Source organism: Clinocottus analis, unplaced genomic scaffold, assembly GCF_023055335.1.
Source record: "Clinocottus analis isolate CAN_PGR_092001 unplaced genomic scaffold, fCliAna1.0.p SCAF_5, whole genome shotgun sequence".
In the NCBI taxonomy this organism is placed as follows: domain Eukaryota; kingdom Metazoa; phylum Chordata; class Actinopteri; order Perciformes; family Cottidae; genus Clinocottus; species Clinocottus analis.
Window position 1 is genome coordinate 8,914,056 of NW_027176207.1, and position 21,537 is coordinate 8,935,592.

At 40.9% G+C, this 21,537-nt stretch overlaps 2 protein-coding genes and 1 long non-coding RNA gene across 3 annotated transcripts; 1 reads left to right on the top strand and 2 right to left on the bottom strand.

The window, feature by feature from the left end:
• Positions 1-775: 775 nt before the first annotated feature.
• Positions 776-16,011, bottom strand: abcg4a (ATP-binding cassette, sub-family G (WHITE), member 4a). Its single transcript, XM_068600589.1, has 16 exons — positions 15,559-16,011; positions 15,387-15,471; positions 13,368-13,604; positions 9,006-9,123; positions 8,788-8,920; positions 8,651-8,701; positions 8,109-8,254; positions 7,886-8,009; positions 7,553-7,667; positions 7,326-7,465; positions 5,980-6,078; positions 5,702-5,870; positions 5,500-5,600; positions 5,259-5,417; positions 4,460-4,578; positions 776-4,352 (listed from the first exon to the last, which is right to left on the bottom strand). Exons 3-16 carry the CDS (start codon positions 13,594-13,596, stop codon positions 4,127-4,129), a joined length of 1,929 nt encoding a protein of 642 aa, XP_068456690.1. The 5' UTR covers positions 13,597-13,604; positions 15,387-15,471; positions 15,559-16,011; the 3' UTR covers positions 776-4,126.
• Positions 16,012-17,737: 1,726 nt separating this feature from the next.
• LOC137802601 (uncharacterized) lies at positions 17,738-18,893 on the top strand. The gene is made up of 3 exons (XR_011079985.1): positions 17,738-17,823; positions 17,986-18,119; positions 18,582-18,893. It is a non-coding gene; the product is annotated as an uncharacterized lncRNA (long non-coding RNA).
• On the bottom strand, positions 18,868-21,282 carry si:ch211-117m20.4 (sushi, von Willebrand factor type A, EGF and pentraxin domain-containing protein 1). Its single transcript, XM_068600590.1, has 5 exons — positions 21,230-21,282; positions 20,845-21,009; positions 20,552-20,719; positions 20,270-20,470; positions 18,868-19,497 (listed from the first exon to the last, which is right to left on the bottom strand). The coding sequence occupies exons 1-5, from the start codon at positions 21,240-21,242 to the stop codon at positions 19,460-19,462; spliced, it is 585 nt and encodes a 194-aa protein (XP_068456691.1). The 5' UTR covers positions 21,243-21,282; the 3' UTR covers positions 18,868-19,459.
• Between the last annotated feature and the right edge of the window lie 255 nt (positions 21,283-21,537).

Consider the following 21,537-nt stretch of genomic DNA (forward strand, 5'->3'; position numbering starts at 1 on the left):
GCTATGTGACTTTTTAAATGTAAGAGTGTAAAATACTGCAGTGCGATTTAAAAAATGAATTTAAATCTTGTTAAAGTCTCACCTTTTCTTTTGTCACCTGCTCCCAGCTTTTTCATGTTATGATGAATACAAGTTATGACTAATCTGCTTCATTGGATGAAGCCATTGTGCACATTTGCGTAGGCACTTAAATCACGCTCATAATGTTGCATTGTGTTTACTGCTCTTGCCATTATCAGGACAATGACGTCTTTGGCTGTAAAATTAGTATTTTTCTTTTTTTTTTTTAACTGTGTAAGCAATTCGGATCTGTATGGTTCTTGATGATATTCACACCCAGCTTTCCATTTTCAAAATAATATTTTTTCCTCTTAAAATGTGTCTCATTATTTACACAATAATACAGCTTACATTACAAAGTGGTTCAACTTTAGAGGTATTTGCTTTCAATAACAAGATATTTTCTGATAATTCATAACATTAAACACGCCTCAAATGAGACTTTCATGCTGAAACTAGTGTCTCCTGGCACACGAAGAGTGAACAAACTCTTGGAAAAAGAAATACATTTCCACAGACAGCATCGGGGCCCTCAAAACCCTTGTGTACAGGGTACATAAAGTATTCAGTGCTCTTAGTGCATTTGCAAATGTGGGATATCCGATTAAGCAAACAACAAATAACTATATACATATTAACTTAATAAATTTAGTCCCAAATACATGTGAACTAACAATAGTCAGTGTTTGAGTGTATCATCTTACTTAGCGAGGGCAAAGGTTATAAATTATCTTTATTATAATCCTTGGAACAGCGTTCAGTATACAGAACTTGCATTTTTTTTGAGTTGAGAAACCATACATTGAACTATAAATGAAAACAAATGATGACAAACAAAAATGGAAAAAAAAACAATCAGTATTAAACAGCCTTCCATTCTAATATTAAGTTTCAATCAGACCGCATCGCTTTCTGTAGGGATAGCCTGTATATTATTATTTACCATGCATGATAGAGTGCACAGAAGTCAGGCGGCTTATTATGAAACAGGTGAAATAGTGAATAATACCATGATAAAAATAAAAATGTTAAAGAGAGCAAATGTTATTGACTTGAACATACATTCGTTAACATACAGTCACTTACAGAACACTGCTTACGTTTGAGTTTAGTTTTTCCAGTGGAGCCAAATCATATCTGTGTAACCCTCTAATCTGGAAGGGTCACTGCAAAACACATTTAAAGAAATCAGGAAAATCCCTCTGGATTTGAATCACTACCTTTTGTAACTTTTGTAGAGCTCCTTCTTTGGTCACAAGATTAACTCTTTTTTTTTGGTACCATAGGCCTTAAGGCTTCAGGACGAGACGTTCCCAGACTCTTTAATGACTTCAACACTGAACTGACGATTATCCCTGCTTCGTTCCGGGGCTGGAGCTTTTCTTTTCTCTTTTTTTTTTAACCATGTACAGTCATACCTTCAGGCCATGGATTATATTTTAGGGAATGTTAAAGATATATCTGCTGTGTTGACAGAAAAACTGACTTTATACAATACTTCTCCCTTGCCACACATTGTCCCTTAAATTGAGAATCAATCGACAGGTAAAATCTGCCTGGTGACTTTAGCTTATCCAGCACCCGTCTACAGTATATTTTTTTCGATTATTATTCTGCTTCAATCCCTCTCATTAAAACTTCAAGATGTTCATTCATTAAACACACCTATCACCCATTAGTGAACAGAATCAACAAAAACACAACTGCAATGAAAAGATGCAAAAGAGATTGCAGCATCACATTTTCCTCTGTTCAAATTGGCCTTACAGAGTTAAAACACGTTTAGATGATTATTGCACATAATAAAACTGGAACAGAAAGACTCATATCAAGGTCTTAATATAAAACATATGGACTGACTGATGCCACATCAGTGGGAGGTATAACAATTAAACATCACAATGTTGACTATTGCTATTCATGACAGAATCCAAACCTCCAGCTGCAGCTTCTGTCTGAGCAGGACTCCACCTGCTGATCAGTGAAGCAGCTTTATGGTCACCGATCTGCTTCACTGATCCAGTTTGTTCCTAAAGAGGTCGCCAATCTCTTTCGCAACATAATTATACATTTTGTTGTCTTCCTTCCAGCACATTTCACACATTTCTACAGTACTTCTCACTCCTGATTCTTTCTTTTTTTTTTAATCTACAGCGGTGACGCACTTGATCCCAAATATTCTATAAATGTTCAGCAGAAAGTAGAGGATTTGCATCTCCTCAAACATGGCAAGGTACATACATTTGGATGAGGAAATAAAATCATTGCGCTTCACTCTGAAATTCATTATTTCATAAATTTCATTCCTAATGTGAACATGCAACATTCGGTTGCTGTTTTCCCGTTATACTTTCAAGCATCACATAGATATATAAAAATAAAATAAAATACAAATGAATAAGAAAGAACAAACATTGAAAAGTGCAAATGTACATTTGTTTACAGCATAACATATTCACTGTACAATCATTGATTATATACTTATTACTTTTACTTGTATGCTTTATATAAGGGTTACTAAGTAGCATAGTTTAATTAAGTAAGAAATATTTCATAGCAAGTCTATTGTAAAATATTTGCATTTCCCTGCAACAAGGAGGACTCTTCTAAACATTACCACGGGTGAATGTGAGTGTTTGTGTGTTTATGTCTGTGTGCATAAGATTGTGTGTGTGTGTGTGTGTGTGTGTGTGTGTGTGTGTGTGTGTGTGTGCATGTGTGTGTGTGTGTGTGTGTGTGTGTGTGTGTGTGTGTGTGTGAACCATCATGTCCATTGACATAAGGTGTATGTGCAAAAAATGAAGCAGAGAAAACTCAAATCATTCGAGGCACAAAGACTGCCCAGCCAGCATTTCAAGTATCTAGCATTGTTTTGGACAACACACACCTGTCAGACATCAGCAAAGCAGAAGAAGAAGAAGAGAGAAAAAAGGTTATTTCTATCGTAGCTCAGGGAGGAGGCAGCTAAAGAGTCATACGAGTGGAAACAAGCAGTTCAAAGAAATGTGTCAAAAGTGTGACACCGATGATATTTTTTTAAAATAGGCTGTCGCACTTCACCTGAAACATCATTCCCGCTGTGCAACAGCCCTCTGCATCAGTATGGAAACCGCAGTCATACTTGATTTCACAAGCTGCTCCCTGTTCACTGAATCTCTTACTGAAGAAACAAACTTGTTATATTAGGGAGCAGGTGAGGGATCATAGGCCTGGTCGCAGGGTGAATCCACACCAGTCTTTGTACAAGTCTTGATAATCTTTACATTTCATCCATGTCTAAGTAGGGCAGAAGGTCCTGCAAAAATGAGCCACACTGGAGATGGAAAGCGAGGAAAGTCATCCACTGGCAGTCGGTTTGTTAAGGTCCTATTCCGTAAAGAAAAGCCATCGTCTTCAGTATCTTGGTAAAGATACCTGATGGAATGATCCGACAGGAGAGCGAAAAGTCGCATAAAAGCTTTCTGGCACTGAAAGTTTCAACTTTTCCTGATGGAAATAAGAGGGTATCCATCTTGAAGTCACGTTCCTGTGGCATTTTCATTGGTGCTGTCCAGTGATTAATCAATTCATGGGATTCTGATCCAAAGATAACCTCGGTTTATCTTTTTTTCGCATTGAATTGAGAAGCTACACATTATTGGACATTCCTGCACCACGATGGTCAACTTGTCTCCCCATGAACCTGGGGGCTAAATCAAATTCCTCAGTTTAAAGACACATGCTTTCTGTTACTTGGTTGGGTATTCTGTTTATGTATAGTGCAGTTACACAATATTTTTGGAAGGTAATGGTGGGCTGAACATACTATAACCTGAAGGACATATAATAATGGGAGACAGAACAACACGTTTCTTATTTTTTCTTGATAACAAACTGTTTAAAAGAGAATATTATACTGTACAGTTTGGTGGTGCAGCACAGCTTTCTGATGATTTTATGTGCTGGATTTTTGTATGTTTTGGTACATGTTTGTAAAGTAAAGACAGAGAAAGAGAGACTATATAATATACTGTCACACGCTGCTGGGAAATGTGCCGGCACCCAAATCCATCAGCCTCTGGACGTCTTAACGCTCTGACTTAACTTTGTAGCGCAGCACCAGGTAAGTAGCCAGTCTCAGGACCAGGAAGAAAACCCCCAGCACTATGAAGTCCACGTAGAGCTTTGCTTCCTCCACATCCAGCAGCTGCAGGACCTCCTCTGGCTTTTGGAACTTACACACCACGCCCGGACACTCCAGCTCCGACCGGTTCATCCCATAGATCGAAAGTATCACCCCCTCAAAGCCGTACCTGAAAGACAACATGTTTAGCTTGTAAAAGAGAATTAAAAGAGAATCATTTCAGATAAAAGAAAAGCCTCACCACAATGACAGAACTACATAAACTACAGACAATACCTGACATATGAAATATAAGAGCTCCACTGTAGGTATTTGGGAATGGTGTCAAAATTGACAAAGAAGCCAGAGAAGAGGAGTACAGGTATGGCTGTGACTGGACCCACGAAGGTTGCTACCTGTGGAGCAAATTAGTACAGAAATTCAAATAAAAAACACACAATTAAATACATTTTCAGAAGATACTTGAAGGAATATTGGACAGATTTTAGTATTGCACCTCTATAATGTTGATTAATGCTGATAAAACCACTTCTATAACACTGTTTAGATTTACAATGGACAGTTTAGGAAAAGGATCAAGTCAATGGAGCACAACCAGAGATAAATCATCTTATTTATTCCACTCATTCTTCTTTCTCACGCCCACATTACCCACAATGCAACCCGACCACTAACACTTCAGCTGGAACTTTAAGCCTGGAGCCACTGCCCTCCAGCAGAGATGAGGAGCAGGCTGCAGAGGTTTGCTCACTTCTTTCTAATCTTTGTCATTAAAACTGTAATCAATTACTCTTTGCGCATTACAAATTATAAAGTCATTACATTACTTTTAGAATTATTCTGCAGTAAAATGAACGTGTTACGTCACTCATTACTTGACTTTCATTCCCTCAAAAGTGTCATTAAACAACACCAATAAGGTATCCTACTTTATTGAAAACGTGATTCTCAGTATATTTGCACTGGTGGTTTCAAGTTTCCTCGCACAGTTAAGGTCAATTGCCCAAGTGAAGTTACAAAAATCAAGCTACATTTTCTAGAGGAGACGGACTTCAAAGTATTCCTGTTTGCCTACCTGAAGAGATGTTGATGCAGCCCCTATAAGCAGACCTAGGGATTGGGCCACCAGGGCTGTGGATGTGGACAAGGCCATGAAGAGGAGGTAGCGAGCTGCCTCTGCAGGCTGATCAGTCATCCAGTACACTATACTACAGTACATGATTGGGCAAAGCACCTGCAGAAGAGATTTTGTGGTGTTGCAAATTTGAAATAGACTGTATTCATGTCCAAACCATGCTCAATTCTTTGAATATTACCTGGAATGGTATATCAGCCATGGTTTTGGCCAAATAATAGGCCTTCAGGCTGTACCAGTAGTTAAGATGTTCCCTCATAAACACGGACATCTCCAGAGGAACTATGGAACAACAGCAGGGTTAAACATCTTTCCACTTCAATCAGAAAAACAAACAACAGCAAACCAATGTTTCCCATCTCTCCCGAGACGCAGCAGCTTACAGGTTAGGATGGTGGGCATCAGGGCAGCAAACATGAGGAACAACATGGAGAAAAAGAGGAAACCAGTGTTGTTGAAGACTTTGCTGGCATCATTTCCAATGTTGAGATAAAGCAGGCCAATCAGCACTCCAATACAAATATGGGACATCACCCTAAGGTGGGTCAGCACCTTGAAAACAAGAAATAAATTGAATAAACATCAACACAACTCAAAAGCTTTTAATTGATATCAGGAATCTAACTAAAGCTCTTTGAGCAGATGTGCATTATAATTTTACCATGTCTCTGCATATTGTTATAAAAGTTCTCTTGAAGAGGATGCAGAACTGTGTGAATGTACTGGTGGCAAAGCTATGCTTCTCAAGTGTTCCTGTGTCCTGTGGAGAAAGACATCGAGAACAAGGAGTTAATCATGTAAATAATACGCAATTGTGTGTGTAAATATATATACACATTACACAGATACAAGACATCATTTAAAAGACACACCATACCCTTTCCTATGTCATGTAGTCTGATTGTTTATTTAATATGTTTTTCAATTTGTTTTAAATTGTAGGTGTATTTTACATCAAGTAATAAATATGTCATTTGAGTTCATGATTCAGAATGTATTTAAATCGTCCCAATTCTGATGCTGAAGAGACAGTTCACTTTTTCTTAACGATGGTAAAATGTCCGTATGGACAAAATGTTTTCCCTAAATGGAATTAAACCTTGAATCACACAATGCACACAGTCTCTGCACCGGAATAAATGATGGCAGATATTTTGACTGGGAGTAGAAGGTCACTGTCAACAATATTTTGAATCAAGCAATCAAAGAAAGATGAAAGTTTGGAGGCTTTTGTCAGAAAACAAAGACGTTGGACGTTTAAGATTGAAAAACACCCTAATCTCTGTTTATTAGTGTAAAGGTTACTCGCTGATGCACAGAAAACACGAGATAGAAAGGGCAACAAAGAAAATCAATAAACTGATAAAATGTTTTCAGAAGAGGGGCAAAACTGCATCATACAGGAGTAATCGTATATCAGAGAGCTCTTGGTGGTCTACATTTACAGTTTAAGTATTTAGCTGATGCTCTTATCAAAGGTGACTCATGGGGCTGAGAAAGAGCGAGTGAGAGGAAGCTGAAGGAGGCAGAGAAGAAAGATCAATGAAGTGGAGGGGGGAAGGAGGCGAGGACACACTTTAGTTGATGTGCACAGAAATGTGTTACAGGGTGTTTGAATTTAACCCTGCTCAGTGTGTGCTACATTTTGAGGTTCCTTTACTGGCTGTGATTACTTATTTAAAACCTAAATAAATGAAGCTATTCGAGTACCTAGGGTCCAAATGGACACTACCTTTTTGCAAAATATAGACACTTTTTATGTAAATGAGTAGATCCCTTATTACATGATGGAAGCAGTTAATCCATCAGAAATCACTAAAGAAACGGATGAAGTCTGATGCAATTTCCTGTCTTACAAGAATTCTTTAAAATGATGAAAATCTCACATTTTCAGTGTTCTGCGGTTAAAGGACTTCCCTTTTTGATTACTACGTGATGTGAGGCTATGCCATTTGTTATTGTAAAACATATTGTGTGGTGCTAGGTGAGAGGGGCGGTACCACTCACACTGGGACATTGAGAGGGAGAGGAAGAGTCATTTTTGTCTCTGGAGTTCTTCTTGCCCTCCTCGGAGCACAGTCCACCCTGGACAGCCTCAAACAGCACTGGATTAAGATCGCCATACTCCCCTGATGCCACCTCAATGACTGAGGACAGAGAGGACAAGCTGGTAAGAACAAAAACACTGACAAACACAGACACACACACACACTTAAAGGAGTTGCTTTACTTACTGAAGTCAGCAGGATTGTGATATGTTGGACAGTGGAGGCCCAGGTTTTTCAGATAAGGGATGAGGTAAGGGACTGTGCCCTTGTATATGCACTGACCCTGACTGAGGATGTACAGCTGGAGGAGGAACACAGGTACATCGTAATCAACATTGTTTCCAACACACTGACTGTCTGAATAATATATGAACAACTGACAAAACAACAGGACTGTGAATTGACTGCTGCGCTGCTTGTCAGCTGGATAAAATGAATCACGCCAACATGGGGAGCCCTGGTCTGAGCAGCAGCTAATGGCAAGCTAAATGTGTTCTACACCAGAAGCACTCAAGTTACCTTATCAAACATCTCAAAGAGCTTAGCACTCGGCTGGTGAATGGTGCAGATGATTGTCCGTCCTCCCAGAGCCAAAGACTTCATGAGGGAAACCACCTGGAAGCAGGACGCACTGTCCAAACCACTACAGGGACACAAGACGAGACAGAGCACCATAGAGACGTTATTTAATCTATTTCACGTTGAGATATCGCACATTCAAAGCAGCCATGTAATATCCTACCTGGTGGGCTCATCAAAAAACATGACTGGAGGATTGTTGACCAGCTCGAGGGCGATGGCCAGTCTTTTACACTGGCCTCCAGAGATACAGTTGGTGCGTGTCTGAGCACACTCCTGAAGTCCCAGAGCAGTCAGGATCTCATCCACCTGAGACACAGAGAGAAACAGATGTGGCACGATGACGCACACAACTGAGTGTAGGGGTGGGCGATGGGGATAACATATACAATCATGGTACATGTGACATTATATTATAATGTTGACATATGAACACTTTTAGTTCACGTGACATTAAAGGCCAAAGTGTTATTTGATCTATAAAATAATCAAATAGAAATGTCTCTATTTGGCTAATCCAGTGAATCAGATTCTTTCAGGATACATCATTATGTTGATGCACATATTGCAATAGAGCAGGCTGGCTCATTCATATGCAATACCATAACTAATGACTCGTTGAGAGACTATTGTCTATCGTCTTGCCCACCTGTTGCTGAAAAATAATGCTGTAAATTGAAATGCGATCAATCTATTTTGACTTACAAGCTCTTTTTTGACCTGCATGCTCTCATTCAGTTTCAGATTGGCAGAAACCTGAAAGACAAACAGACGTCGATTGAACATTAGGATTTAATATGGTATTTAGCCGTTAAAAAAAGAAAATCTTTAGATGACCTCACCATCATGGCCTCCCTCACAGTGAGGTGAGGCAGCAGCATGTCATCCTGCATGATGTAGCAGGACATCTTCCTGAAGGTCCTCAGGTCCCTCGGTCGACCATTCACCATGATCTGGCCCTTCATGCCTGTCTCCCTGTGTCCAAAAAAAAAACGTAATTATACTACAGCCATTTTCTCAGCCGTAAATTACATCAAAAGTATGATCTTTCGCATCGCACCTGTACCCCGCCAGAATATTCATCAGAGTGGATTTTCCAGCTCCAGAAGGCCCCATTATGCCAATCAGCTCTCTGCTTTTGAATCTTCCTGACAGACACTTGAGGAGGGCTTTGTAACCTGACAAAAACGGGGGAAAGATGTTATTGAAAGTGGTCTAATTGGTCTGAAATGTACATATGTATCTTTTTATGATAAATATGTAAAGATTTGAAACAATAAACTTTAATTAATTTGTTATGTTTACTATTCAAGCCTATTTACCATACAATACCTCTCTCTGGTGTATTTTGAACATTCACCAGTACTCACAGACAAAGAGGAGAAATAACTGGTAAAAAAAAAATTAGTAACAATCTAGTTGAGTAAAGATTGAAAAATACAAGCACAAAAACAAAAAAGCAAATGTATAAAAGTGAGGGATTTGAGCGCTAGATACAATACAAGAGCAATGCATTATTTTAAGGTTAACAAATATGGTTAAAAGTGAACTTAATACATATTGTTAAATGTATAATGCACCATCTCACACATTACGGTCAACTGAGGAAATATATTACTTTATTTACTGTATATTTTTTGTTCTATATATTATGGAACGTGAGCCGTGTTGCATCGTGACACTCAGTTCTTAAAATACTTCTCCAGATAATTATGCAGACAGCGAGCCTAATTTCACTCCAGCAGAAGAAGTCCCTGGCTGCTAATACTGAACACCAGGAACCATCAGGCAGAGCAAGCAGTCAATCAGACATGTTGTGTGTTTGAACAATATTCTAGTCAGCAGACTACACTTAGCCAACATTTAAATAAAATACCAGAGATGCTGGAAATAGAAAGTTAGACAGACAAAGATTAACCAGAATATTTCACAGTATGTTAGGAGAGCATCGAGTGTACAGCAAGCCATTGTTGTAAAAAAAAAGAAAAAAAAGAACAAGAAACAAGCTACAAAAAGATATATGATCGCGGCTTCCTCAGTGGCGCCAACAGAATAACCACAGACATTACTTCCCTGTAGGGATTTTAACAATGGTTGAAGTGGCGAGGCCTTCTAATGAAGATGGGTCAGGTCTTTCTTTCATGATGCAACCCAGTTTTAGAACTGAGAGTCTGAAAGCTTTTAGATATGCAATGTTAAAAGGCGCTGTAAGTCCCCTGTCTCGTTGTAACCCCTCGCCTCACCCATTTCAGCAGGGACGCCTCTTCTTGTCTCGAGCTGTGTTAGGGACTCAGCAGAGCCGCCAGCCCCCTTAACCCTCACTCTATGAGTAAAGTGGCCTAATGGCAGTGCCCCCTCCTCCCACGCAGGGTTATTACATCAGAGAGCCTCCATTTAGACAGCAGAGCAGCCGGCAATAAGTGAAGCGGCTCTGCTCTGGCATGTAGTGCATACTGATGAGCCAACCCTGTGCATAATAATGCTCGTACCCGTGCGAGGCTGCGAACACATCCTGATAACACAGTCTCATGAGAGCCACCGAGTACAGCTGCCCTCTGTCACCTCACTGTCAAAGACACACCAATTTAACAGCATGTGACAGAACACATCACATCTAATCTCGTCGGAAATATCAAAGTAATTGTTAGACAAATTATTATGAGTCACGATTGAGGGGAGGCTATCACGTGCCTTAAATTAAAGCCCTTGACACAAATGACAACTCAATTCTCACACCAGGAATAACACGTTTCCATAAAGGGCCATTATCTGAAGAAAAGTAGTTTCATTAGTACAATGTTGACGTCGACACAAAGTCTGTTTATCGGGCTCTGCGATCAAATTTGAGTACTTGTTCAACATTAGCATATTCTATATTTACCTTGTTTAATTGACTACATACAAACATGCACAGCACAGAGATTCAGGCACGATGCTGGTGGAGGCAGAGATGAACTGCAGGTTACAGAGGTCTGGAAAGCTTCAGCTGACGCTGACTCAAGATCAAAATCAGACTTTGCACAGCTCCTTCTGGAGACACAAAAGGCGACATACAACTTGTTCACATGTACTACTCTACAAGGCCTGTGAATGTGTCACGTCAGTGGAGTTCTCTTTTCAGTGAAGCTTTTTGAACTACTTATAACTGTATAACTCCACTCGGTTCAAGCTAAATGACTAATTATAGCAAATTGTCAGCGGCTTTAAAGAAAAAAAAACACGTCTTTTAGTCAAAACCAATTTCTCCAATCTTGCAGACAGAGTGGGGATGAAAGAACCATCATGAAGCAATAAGAGCTGTCTGATGTCCTTGACCATTTACTAATGCTTCATCTCTCTCACATCAGGACATTTAGACACACGTAGAGCCTCGCTTTGACTTCTGCTGTTTACTTTGTCACACCATATGGTCTACAACAGAACAGAATGAATAACCAAAAAAACACCTGATCCTACATGTGTATCACCATCCAGGAAGAAAATGACTTGTGTAGGGAAGCAGCATGTGTTACTTTGCATCAAGGTCATAAATTTGAGTTAGTGTGTACATGGTGATGCCTCAGCAGCACAGATCATGTTGAGTCAAAGATGCGATTTTACCTGAGAAGATGACCACTCTGCGAATAATTCAACAATAAAGGAGCTGAGATTCAATTGCAGTAAATAGCAAAATGCAGAGCTGATATCACCTAGAGGCATGTAAACCGTTTTCTGCTTTCACTCCCTCTTCCTTTCCTTCCCATTCGGGGGCTGGGCCAGTGTTTCACCAGTTAGGAGAATACCCTCAACATGAAAGGAGGTCACAGGACACACGGCCGTGGAGAACCTACAACAAATGCAGACGGTGGGCCGTCTTACTTATTGTAAGTCACTCTGGATAAAAGCGTAAGCTAAATGAAATGTAATCCAATCATACATCACCGAACCTCCCTGAGTCCTTTTACAATAATATAAACAATTCTAAATGCGCTGCTTTACAATATATTCCTGGTACATCTCTTCCAATGGCCACAAACAATGTAAGAAAGGACTCATGTGTGGCGACAGTGTCTCAAAGATTTAAAGAAATCATTGAATTACAAATGGAATAATGGGTTAAAGGCTCCTCCTTCACTTCATCCTCTTTCCTATTAGCTCTAATTGCATATCATTAAGCAGAAATTACATAGAATTATGTATTTTGTCAAGGAGGAATAATCTCCTACTACCAAAGATCACAGCAGAATAACAGCCTCAAGCTGTGTGTGATCCTACCTGTTTTACAGGAGCTGCAGAGCCTCAGCTCTGAGCTGAGCTTGTCAAATGAAACACATACACCAACAAGCCTCTCAGTGTAAGCTACTGTTTATGTCAAATGTAAGCATAATACCCTGAGTATATCACTGTATGAGTGGCAGAGGTAATTGGAGAGGCCGAAAAAGGTTATGCAATGACGGGAGGTTCAGTGAGATTGGAAGGAGAGTAAAATGGCAGGCGAGCCTCTCTATGAAAAGCACAGCTTCATTAGTAAAAGCTAAACACTTCCCGCTCACACATCAACAGCCAGATAAGCTGAAGCAGGCACCCTGAAGAGGCAACACAAACAACAGCAGAAACCACAGGTTGATTTAGGCGAGACCACTAAAGCAAAAACATCGGCATCAATCGTTTCCTGATCCTCCTCTTTCATACTCTCCATACATTCAGGTTTCACAGGGGAACAACAAACACTCCAGACTTTCTTAATGCACATCAATATTACACAAGACTGAAAATAACACACAAGACAACCTGCAATGCATAATGTAGGGCCTCTCCTAAGGATGGTACGTGGCTAAATAATAAAGGAATAAAGGATTCCTCTGAAGTCCATCGCCCTCTCCCTGCTAAATATACAGGACGTAACAAAAGCAGCTAAACTAGTAGTTTACAGAGGGTGGTTGACTTGACAAGCAGAAATGAGCAAAGGTTGCGGGCTCGTAATTTGAAAAGTTGAGTTGAAATGCGGTTCATATTTCACGAGTAGATCAATCGTGGGCCTGACTCACCGTCTATCATCAGACAACACAGAGAAAAGAGAGGCAAGCAGTTTGCCAACCTGCAAGTGTAAATTATTTACTATGTCTAAACTCTGCTGAACGCAGCAAAGCCTACCAGCACACTGCCTGCTACAACGAGGTGGAAGTGTGTGTGTGTGTGTGTGTGTGTGTGTTTATGTGTGTGTGCGTGTGTGTGAAGACAGGGCTGGGCTGCATGTGTCAGAACAATAGGGAAAAGCCAGAGAGGCTGACTGACGACACAATTTTGTTTTTAAATGATCTTAAATTTCACTACAGCTTTCAGATGCCTCCCTCGACATTTCTGCAGATATTGATCTCCATGGGTGGTGCCTGCTTGCTTGCTCATCCATCGTGGTTACTATGTGAACTGAGCTTTGCAGTACCTCTCCTCCTCCACCAGGGACCCTCGCGGATGGTGTACGAGAGCTCATTGAACTCCAGGTCCACAGTGGAGCGGCGTGGGAGGTGGGAGAAGCGCTGAGCCTCAGTGATGTGGTTCTCCACTTTCTTCAAGTGGATGAGCAGTGGTGCCTCCGGAGGCGCTCCGCTGTGGAGTTTGGTCTCCTCCATGGGGATGCTGACCGAGCCCTGCTCCAGTGTCCTCTCGGCCATGCTTACGGCTGCAATGGAGGACACACATGGCAGTCTTTACAACCGTTTTCAAGCTCAACTCCACTTTCCGGCATCAGAAAAGAAGCCTCACATTGTCATACATGAAGATGCACATAATAAACAATTCACTTGTTACAATTCAATGATTCCTTTGTTGGTTGACTGATTCAGAGAAAACTGGTGCCTCGGCAGATGTGTGGACACAAAGGTGTGTTGTAGGAATGCTTTTAGGATGACGGCAGACCCCATCTTAAAACTAGGTGCTGGGTATGATCTGATTATAGTTTATTTCATTAACTGGCTGGTTGAGGGGAATGAGATTCTGAGTGTGAGTAGTCAGGATCTGGTTTCAGTCCTGCAGCATGCTTATACTGCTGATTCACATCAATTTCCTTCTAGACAAGGCAACATGTCTGAAGTGTCTTTTATAATATAGCTGCTGGTCCATTAGCTTTTCATAATCTGAAACTGAACCAGCTTGTTTTCCCAACATCAGCATACTGAAGATGTCAGGACGCGTGACTGCACCAGATTCAGTTGACATTACTATTTCCTTCATCAGGTAAAATCAGTTGTTATTTAACAAAACTATACTTGAGTACTAAATAATTATATGAAGGATTCAATGAGTTTTAAAAAAAAAATATCCGCTCTACTTTAGATTATTACCTAAATAAAGAGCATTGCAATTATCAGTTAAACGTTTAGTTTAAAACTAATGAGATGTGTGTTTAATTGTGAATACATTGTTGTGTAGTCCTATGAATTATCAAAGTGCACTGCTAACATAGAAAAACACCTGAATCCGTCAAAAAAAGGTTATAAAATGTACCTGTTTGTGTCTCATATGCACTTCTGACATTGACATTAATTATCGACCCAAAGACTTTCGAACTGCTTCGAACATCTTTGGTTGAATAAAGAAGTCATGGGGACACACATACATGATGTCTGTTTGGGTCAGAAATGGATTACTGATTAATTCAGGTACACTTATGCGCGTGAAAATATAATGTTGTGACACCATTCATGCAAAGTAGGTTATTGTAACAATACTGACAAATATGACACCACTCATCAGAGGCAAAGAGTTACAGAGCAAAGCAAACCTAAAATAGACTAAAAAGCAGCATTAAAGAAATCAAAAACTCCCATCAAGTTTGAACATAGTAGCAGTACACAAACATCCACGGCGACATGCATGCAGTTTCTCTTGCTCATATGCTACTATCCATGTCCTATATGTGAAGTCAAACCTCTTCATGTGAAGAGGGCCAGTGAAGGAAATTGACCATGACTTCTATTGATCACCCTGCCATTAGTGAATTTCCATTACAAGTCTGCATATAAGCCCAGTAAAACACAGACAGGCTTTAATGGCCTCTTAGTCAGATTGAAGGCCTTGCTGTTCCGTCATGTGCGGCCCCGGCAAGGACATGTGAGCACACACAGCCATTGTAAAAGTCTCCCCGGGGATGAAATATGGCTAATACATGAAGAGCTTTGCAGTGGTGTGGTGACTCCGTGCTCTGCGGTGACTTGTCAGTGATGGGGATGCTGCCAGCTCTTCAAAAAGCACCTGTTAGCAACACCCTGATGAGGATGAAGACACGGACACTATTCAGGATGTAAAATGACAGAGCATGTGAGGGGTGACCTTTTTTTGAAAAAAGGTATACATGAGTCATAAATAATTCTGAGGACACATATGGAGTTCGGCTCCTGCCGTGTGTTGCATTGCACATGCACATGCACACTCAAACACTCTCACACGCACGTATTGCACATACTTAATATTGTGTGTCGAAATGACCAGGTGAGCTGCTCAGCTCGGGTTCTCCTCTCTGGGTGAGAGCAACAGTGCTCAGTGGATCCCTTCAGACAAAACAGCACAATCCCTCTACATCAGAAGGTCCTCAAACCGTCCCAGCAGTTTAAAAACAACAACAACAAGATGCTCACTGTGCGCTACGGTCCAGGAAAAATCCGTATCGGTCGATGGACACGGCTGTGTTCTCCGTATCAATATATCTCGGGGTGCGGCGCACACCATCCCGCATCCACTACAGCAACTCCCCGGATTAAAATCATGTCCGGCCCCAAACTATGACTGCAGCCCCGAGAATCGTCAGGGGAACAGGATGCCTGTCATGTTTGTTTTCTTCCTCGGTGGGATTATTCCTTTCAGTGAATCCATCCCATCCGAGCTCGCATCGAAATACTCACACACATCCTCAGCAGTGGTGTTGATGACAATCTCCAGTCTCTGACATCTGGAATGAAACAAAAACAGCCAAACAGCGCTGCAGATGCTTCAGCAGCAGCAGCAGCAGCAGCAGCAGCAGCAGCTCGATATCGCAGCCAACGTGATCCTCTTGCCGGTTAGTGCGTCTGTGTGGTACGCACGCCGGTCTGGGATACAGGGCGTTGCTGACAGGATGCTAATGGAGGGGGTAAAAAATATTGTTTTGGTTTTGATGTAATCCTCCCTCGCTAATCCTTATCCCGGCCTCACGTTGTTATAATACATTAAATAAAAAAAACCTAAACAATAGCACGAGCATGAGAGAAATTGCACATTTATATGATAATATACAAAATTGAAGTCCCTGTAAAGATATTTTAACCATTCGACGGTGATGTAAGGCTAGCTACAAATTGCTATTAATTCACAGTTGATTAAATGAATTTAGATCAGATTGATGTCACCGTCTGCTTCATTAAATGAGCCCCTTAGACGCCAATTTAAACCATTTAAGTATTCCATTTCCTATTCCGAGGCTACTTGTCCCTGGGGAAATGAGAGGAATGGGAATAACCAAATGAAATTAGGATAGAGCTCCGCTGTGGACACTTTTCTTTTTTGCCTCATGCCACATACTATTGATGCAGATGATCAATTCGGCTCTATCGCTGTCGCTGCACTTCTGTTGACAGTCTGTGTAAACACGAGGAAGCTTTAGGGGAGATTTTTTAGGCCCCGCTGTCTCTTTAAAGGCCGCACCTGCGCAGCTGTCTGCATGGTGCTGATGCTGCAGTGCCCGGGTTATTTTCGGTAAAACTGTCGGGGTTACTCGCGTTCAAGCGGGCCCTACATGGCTTACATCAGCCCTGTGAGACAATCAAAACCATTTTTAGCCAATTGTACCTGCCTCTTAAGACCGATGCAAAACGAACTTCACCGTTGCAACATGAGCAATTTCAGCAACCATTCTCTGTCATGTGTGCCATATCCGTTATGAATGCCTTGTCAACCATGAGCATCTATTCAGACACTGTGGCATGCAGACCTGAATCCATCACACTCTTTCCAAAGCCTAGGCCCATCATTATCAATCATCAAAGGTTTATATGCTGCAACACATTTAGTTTGTGTTAGGTTGTTCTGCAGCTCAATCTTGGTGTGATACGAGTCAGTGACCAAAATCAAGATGGATGCTTTGATTTTAGGCTCCGGTTTTGCATTGAAGCACTAACTAACAAGATTGCAAAGTACACATGCTACTAAAATGCACAATTCTACAAATCCTGATGGCATAATGTCATATTTTCCTCAAGGAAGGAGATATGACCTTTCTTACACTCTCTGAAGAATAGGCTTGAGTTTGCATGCATACATTAACTTAGATTAACCATTCTTATTCATGCCCTGTGAGAAAACATGCACAATGAAGATCATTAATCAACTAAATGATCATTACGTCATCTCAGAGATAACAGTGATCTCTATTCATAAAGTACACATTAACAGTGACTGCCAGAGCAAACACACATGTTAGTTTTATTTAAACTCAACAAAGATATCTTTGCAAAGTGACTGCAGGACTAAAGGTTTTGTAGGACTGGAATGTGCTTGTAAATGCGGGTTAGGCCGGCACACTATAAGTACTGAGCTGCAGTGTTAGTCGACACCTGAAGGACAAGATCATACAGGATGGCACTGGGGACAACCGCTCGCCTCTCTGTGGGCTTCCTGCTGCTGCTAACAAGGAATGCTCTCACAGAACCAGGTAAATAAATAAGATGCGTCTTTATGCTTGTATCGTGCAAAGTGTCACCATAACTGAATATACCATGGTGTGCAGGCCCGGCGACTCTTCCTATCAGAGTGTCTGTGGAGAATGGCCTGTCTAATATGACTCCCGAGTCCCATTTCAGCTCTGTGGTAGAGGGAGCTGTGCTGCTGAGTGCTCTGAGGAGACTGCAGGAAACACAGCATGACTTCAAGTAAGACCACCCATGACATCCCCTTTAATATCTTTGCATAACATCCGTTATTCGTATTGAAGGTGTCTCAGCTGCTTCTTCTTTGCCATCTTGTGACTATATAGTATTTATGCTGTGATGTCCTGACTCTGTGTGTGTGTGTGTGTGTGTGTGTGTGGCCAGGTACACTGTGAAGGAGGACCCAGACTTTGGCCTGTTACTGGAGAGTGTGAATGGAGTAGCTGCAAACAAGCACGAGCAGACTTACTGGGAGATCCTGTCGGAAAGCTCAGGAGAGTACAGCAGGCTGGATGTTGGTGAGTATCCTCCCCAGAGATCCAATACAACATATCTGACTTAATGAGCTGTAATGAGACGGGAGAATTTGTCGTCTTTTCACTCATTGGCCTCAGGGTGTCCTCCGGTGGGATTAGTGGGTAGTATTGTTTTGACGCTAACTTCCTCTATCTTTAATCTTTCCTTTTATTAATGAATGCTATGGACCCTTGTGCAAGTCTGATATACAGTTTAATTGGATTGAATGTATTTGATGTGATTTTTGCTGTTCATGAGCAGGTGGTGCAACAACATAATTATCCATTATTTTAAAGTGCCTCTTCGGTATTTGGATTAAAATGATGCTTTACTAGTTCTTCATTATTTTAAAAGATATTAATGTAAGAGCACAATGTTAACTGAGTACTGGCCCTCTCAGAATCTGTGTTTATCTATGAACCCAAATATTAACGCTGCAAATCCAAACTTGTCCCTTTTCACAGGAATTGGCTGCTACAAACCCAAAACAAATGAGCACATCATCCTGAGGTTCAGCACCTGGCGCCAACAGAGATGAATCAGCTGTTCAGAAGGAACTCTTAAGGATCAGATGTGGAAGAGAATCCAACTTGATTTCATATATATTTTGGGGCATTTATGTCTGTATCAATGCAAAGGGAGGTAAATGTTGTGACCTGATATGTGAGAATAAACAAAATAGCAACACCTAGTGGCAGTACCAAACAATTTTATTTATCAAATGCACAGAAAGTACAATTTAGACCCCAGAGAGAATATAAGAAGAAACATGTCACATGCCGAAAAGTCCATCAAATGGTTGAATATCATCGTGAAGTGAGATTTTGTGAGCGGCATGATTATTTAGCTGATGACAATTTAAAGTCTGTTGAAAATACTATAGTGCAGATTTAAGATATTCAATTTTGTTTTCAACCAGGAAGTTGCTGGATTAAAAAAAAGTTTGCACCACAATAATCTAGTGAATAAAGTCTGTGAAACTGAAAAAACTTTAAATTAAATATGTATTTACAAAGGAGGTGTAGATGCTTTGACTTCAGATATGGGAGCAGAATTATTTTTCCTCCTTTCAGATGCATCAATTCACATTTTTATAATACATCTATATAGAAAAGAAGATTTGAAGAAAATTATATTTTTGTGTTTTTTTCACAGTTGAATTTACATATTACAAAGTGAACATGATATACTACTTTAAAAAATCAACACTATTCATGTTAATAAACCCCTGAGCTCCACAACAAAAGCTCCTCCGTTTGTAACAAGATTAAGGTTTCATCTCCTTTCAAGACAGATGGACTGAGAGGAGGAGCGATGAGCAACGTCATTAATCTCTGTGGTTTCACTTCCCTTTCTTCTTGTCTTTAGTCCTTCCTTTATCTAGAAAAACAAACATGTTTACACACACGTATGAAAAAGAAAGCACGCAAGATATTACAAATCTGGTGGGTATAATTTGTGACGTACGAAGAAAAATTCAAACGATAACTCAAAGTACTGTCTGAGATATATGTGGATCCTCTGAGCGATCATTTGACAAACCCAAGTGAGCTTCTTATAAAACACAGAACACAACTTTGCACTTCAGGTCAAACTTTTTATTTGAAGCATTTAAAATAATTATTTGACCCAAGTCTGACTCATCCTCTAAGACTATTAAAATTCATTTTCTTTTCTGACCCTATTGCCACCTTACATCACACAGATTGATAATTCACCACTAAGGGATTTCAAACTCAGGCACTGTGATTGTGTAAATTCCTATCTTTAGAAACCAAGGAGAAATTGAAGGCATAAGTATGCCAAACAGATTAAATCAATGTCTTAAAACATCCAAATTTTGGTCCACTGATTTATCCAAAGTGGATGAAGCAGCATAAACATAGCGCGGCTCTGTTGTGTGCAAGCTGTCTGTGTATTTTATCTTCATCTGATGTCTCACTGTACAGTCAACATAGTGTTTTCTCCATATTTTACCCTGTAGATGCTAAAAATATACGGAGACAAAAGTGTTCTCTGTGTTGAAATTTCTCAAAAGCGAGCCAGCTAAGTAGGTTCAAACCAATATACATAAATGAAGTGTATTTGCACTGAGTCAACATTGCATCAGTTCATAAGTTAAGACAGCCAGTGTGATGAGGAAGCTACTCACCACATGACAACGCGCAGTCACAAATGCAAGGAACACACTGTGCAAAGAACCGCTTCCAGCCAGTCTCCTTCTTCACACAGTTGTCTATCCGAGAGCAGCCTTGCTTGGGTGGGCCGAAGTAGCTCTTATATGCACAGGTGGAGTTGCACGTCCCATTTAGTTCCCCCTCACTGATTTCAATGCGTCCCCGCTGACACATTCCTAAAAAGACATGTCGGGGGAGGTCATATGATAGAAGGATCATAAGCGATCATGTGATCTTTATGGTCAGTGTTAACTCACGGAGGCAGGTAGGTTTCGAGGTCCACAGGCCATTAGGCTGGCAGGATCTGGCCGGGTTTCCCAGCAGCATGAAGCCCGGGCGGCAGGTGTACCTCACCACAGAGCCAACCCACCAGTCGTTACCAGAAACCTCTCCATTATAGTCCACATCTGGCCTCCCACAATTCACTGCCATACATGCAAAGGAAATGCATTGGCAAAGTGTGCCACTAAAGCTTCGTAACAGGTCGATCAGACAAAGCGACTTCTATCTAACGTCAGCAGAATGGAAGACATTGTTGTGGTAGTCTTACCTCTGCACAGGGACTTCAGGCCGAGCCAGCAGCAGCTCGAGTCCCCACAACGATCTCTCCTAAGCTCCTTGTGGCGCGCCTTACAGCCGCCGAAACAAAGGGGCGCTGACCCGGACCAGTATATGTCATCTATGAAATCTGGTTGGGGAATCCATTCTGTCTTGCCTGCAGTCAAACGTGTTTATTAGCGTTTGCATGAATCACAACTTGACAAATCACAAACACGCATATGATGTATTTACTTTGTGCAAACCTTAGTTAGGAAATATATGTTGGCTTCAAGACCAAGATTAAGAAACATGTTCTTGTTGTTATGGCGGAGTACATGAGCCTGAAAAAACATGATTGAAACATAACATCAGACTGTCATTACAGGAGATCTTACCGCTTCCTTCCATTTCACCAATCCATCCAGGAAACTGAAAATTGGCAATTTGGAAGGACCCAAACAGCAGCAACAGCAGTGGATTTGACCTCATGGCGTCCATCTTCAGGTGGTTTCTGTGAAAAACTGCAGATGGACCTGAGTCTAAGTTAGATTACCGTCCAGCAGCCTTCTATACATCATCATCATCATCATTCTTGCTAAGTCAACAGACATGAAGCCATTAGAAGCTGTCCCAGTAGAGCAGAGTTGACCGACTGCAAAGAAGCCGAGGGCGATAACACTTCAACTAAGCTCCGTGTAATCTT

Excerpts from the sequence above, each read along its gene's own strand:
- abcg4a (XM_068600589.1), bottom strand. The coding sequence starts at position 13,596 with ATGGCCGAGAGGACACTGGAGCAGGGCTCGGTCAGCATCCCCATGGAG. Across the intron at positions 8,010-8,108 it reads TTTTTTGATGAGCCCACCAG|TGGTTTGGACAGTGCGTCCT; the intron begins GTAGGATATTAC and ends GTGTCCCTGTAG. Across the intron at positions 5,871-5,979 it reads TAACAATATGCAGAGACATG|GTGCTGACCCACCTTAGGGT; the intron begins GTAAAATTATAA and ends CTTGTTTTCAAG.
- si:ch211-117m20.4 (XM_068600590.1), bottom strand. Across the intron at positions 20,720-20,844 it reads CCTGAAGTCCCTGTGCAGAG|TGAATTGTGGGAGGCCAGAT; the intron begins GTAAGACTACCA and ends CATGTATGGCAG. Across the intron at positions 19,498-20,269 it reads TGACTGCGCGTTGTCATGTG|ATAAAGGAAGGACTAAAGAC; the intron begins GTGAGTAGCTTC and ends TTGTTTTTCTAG.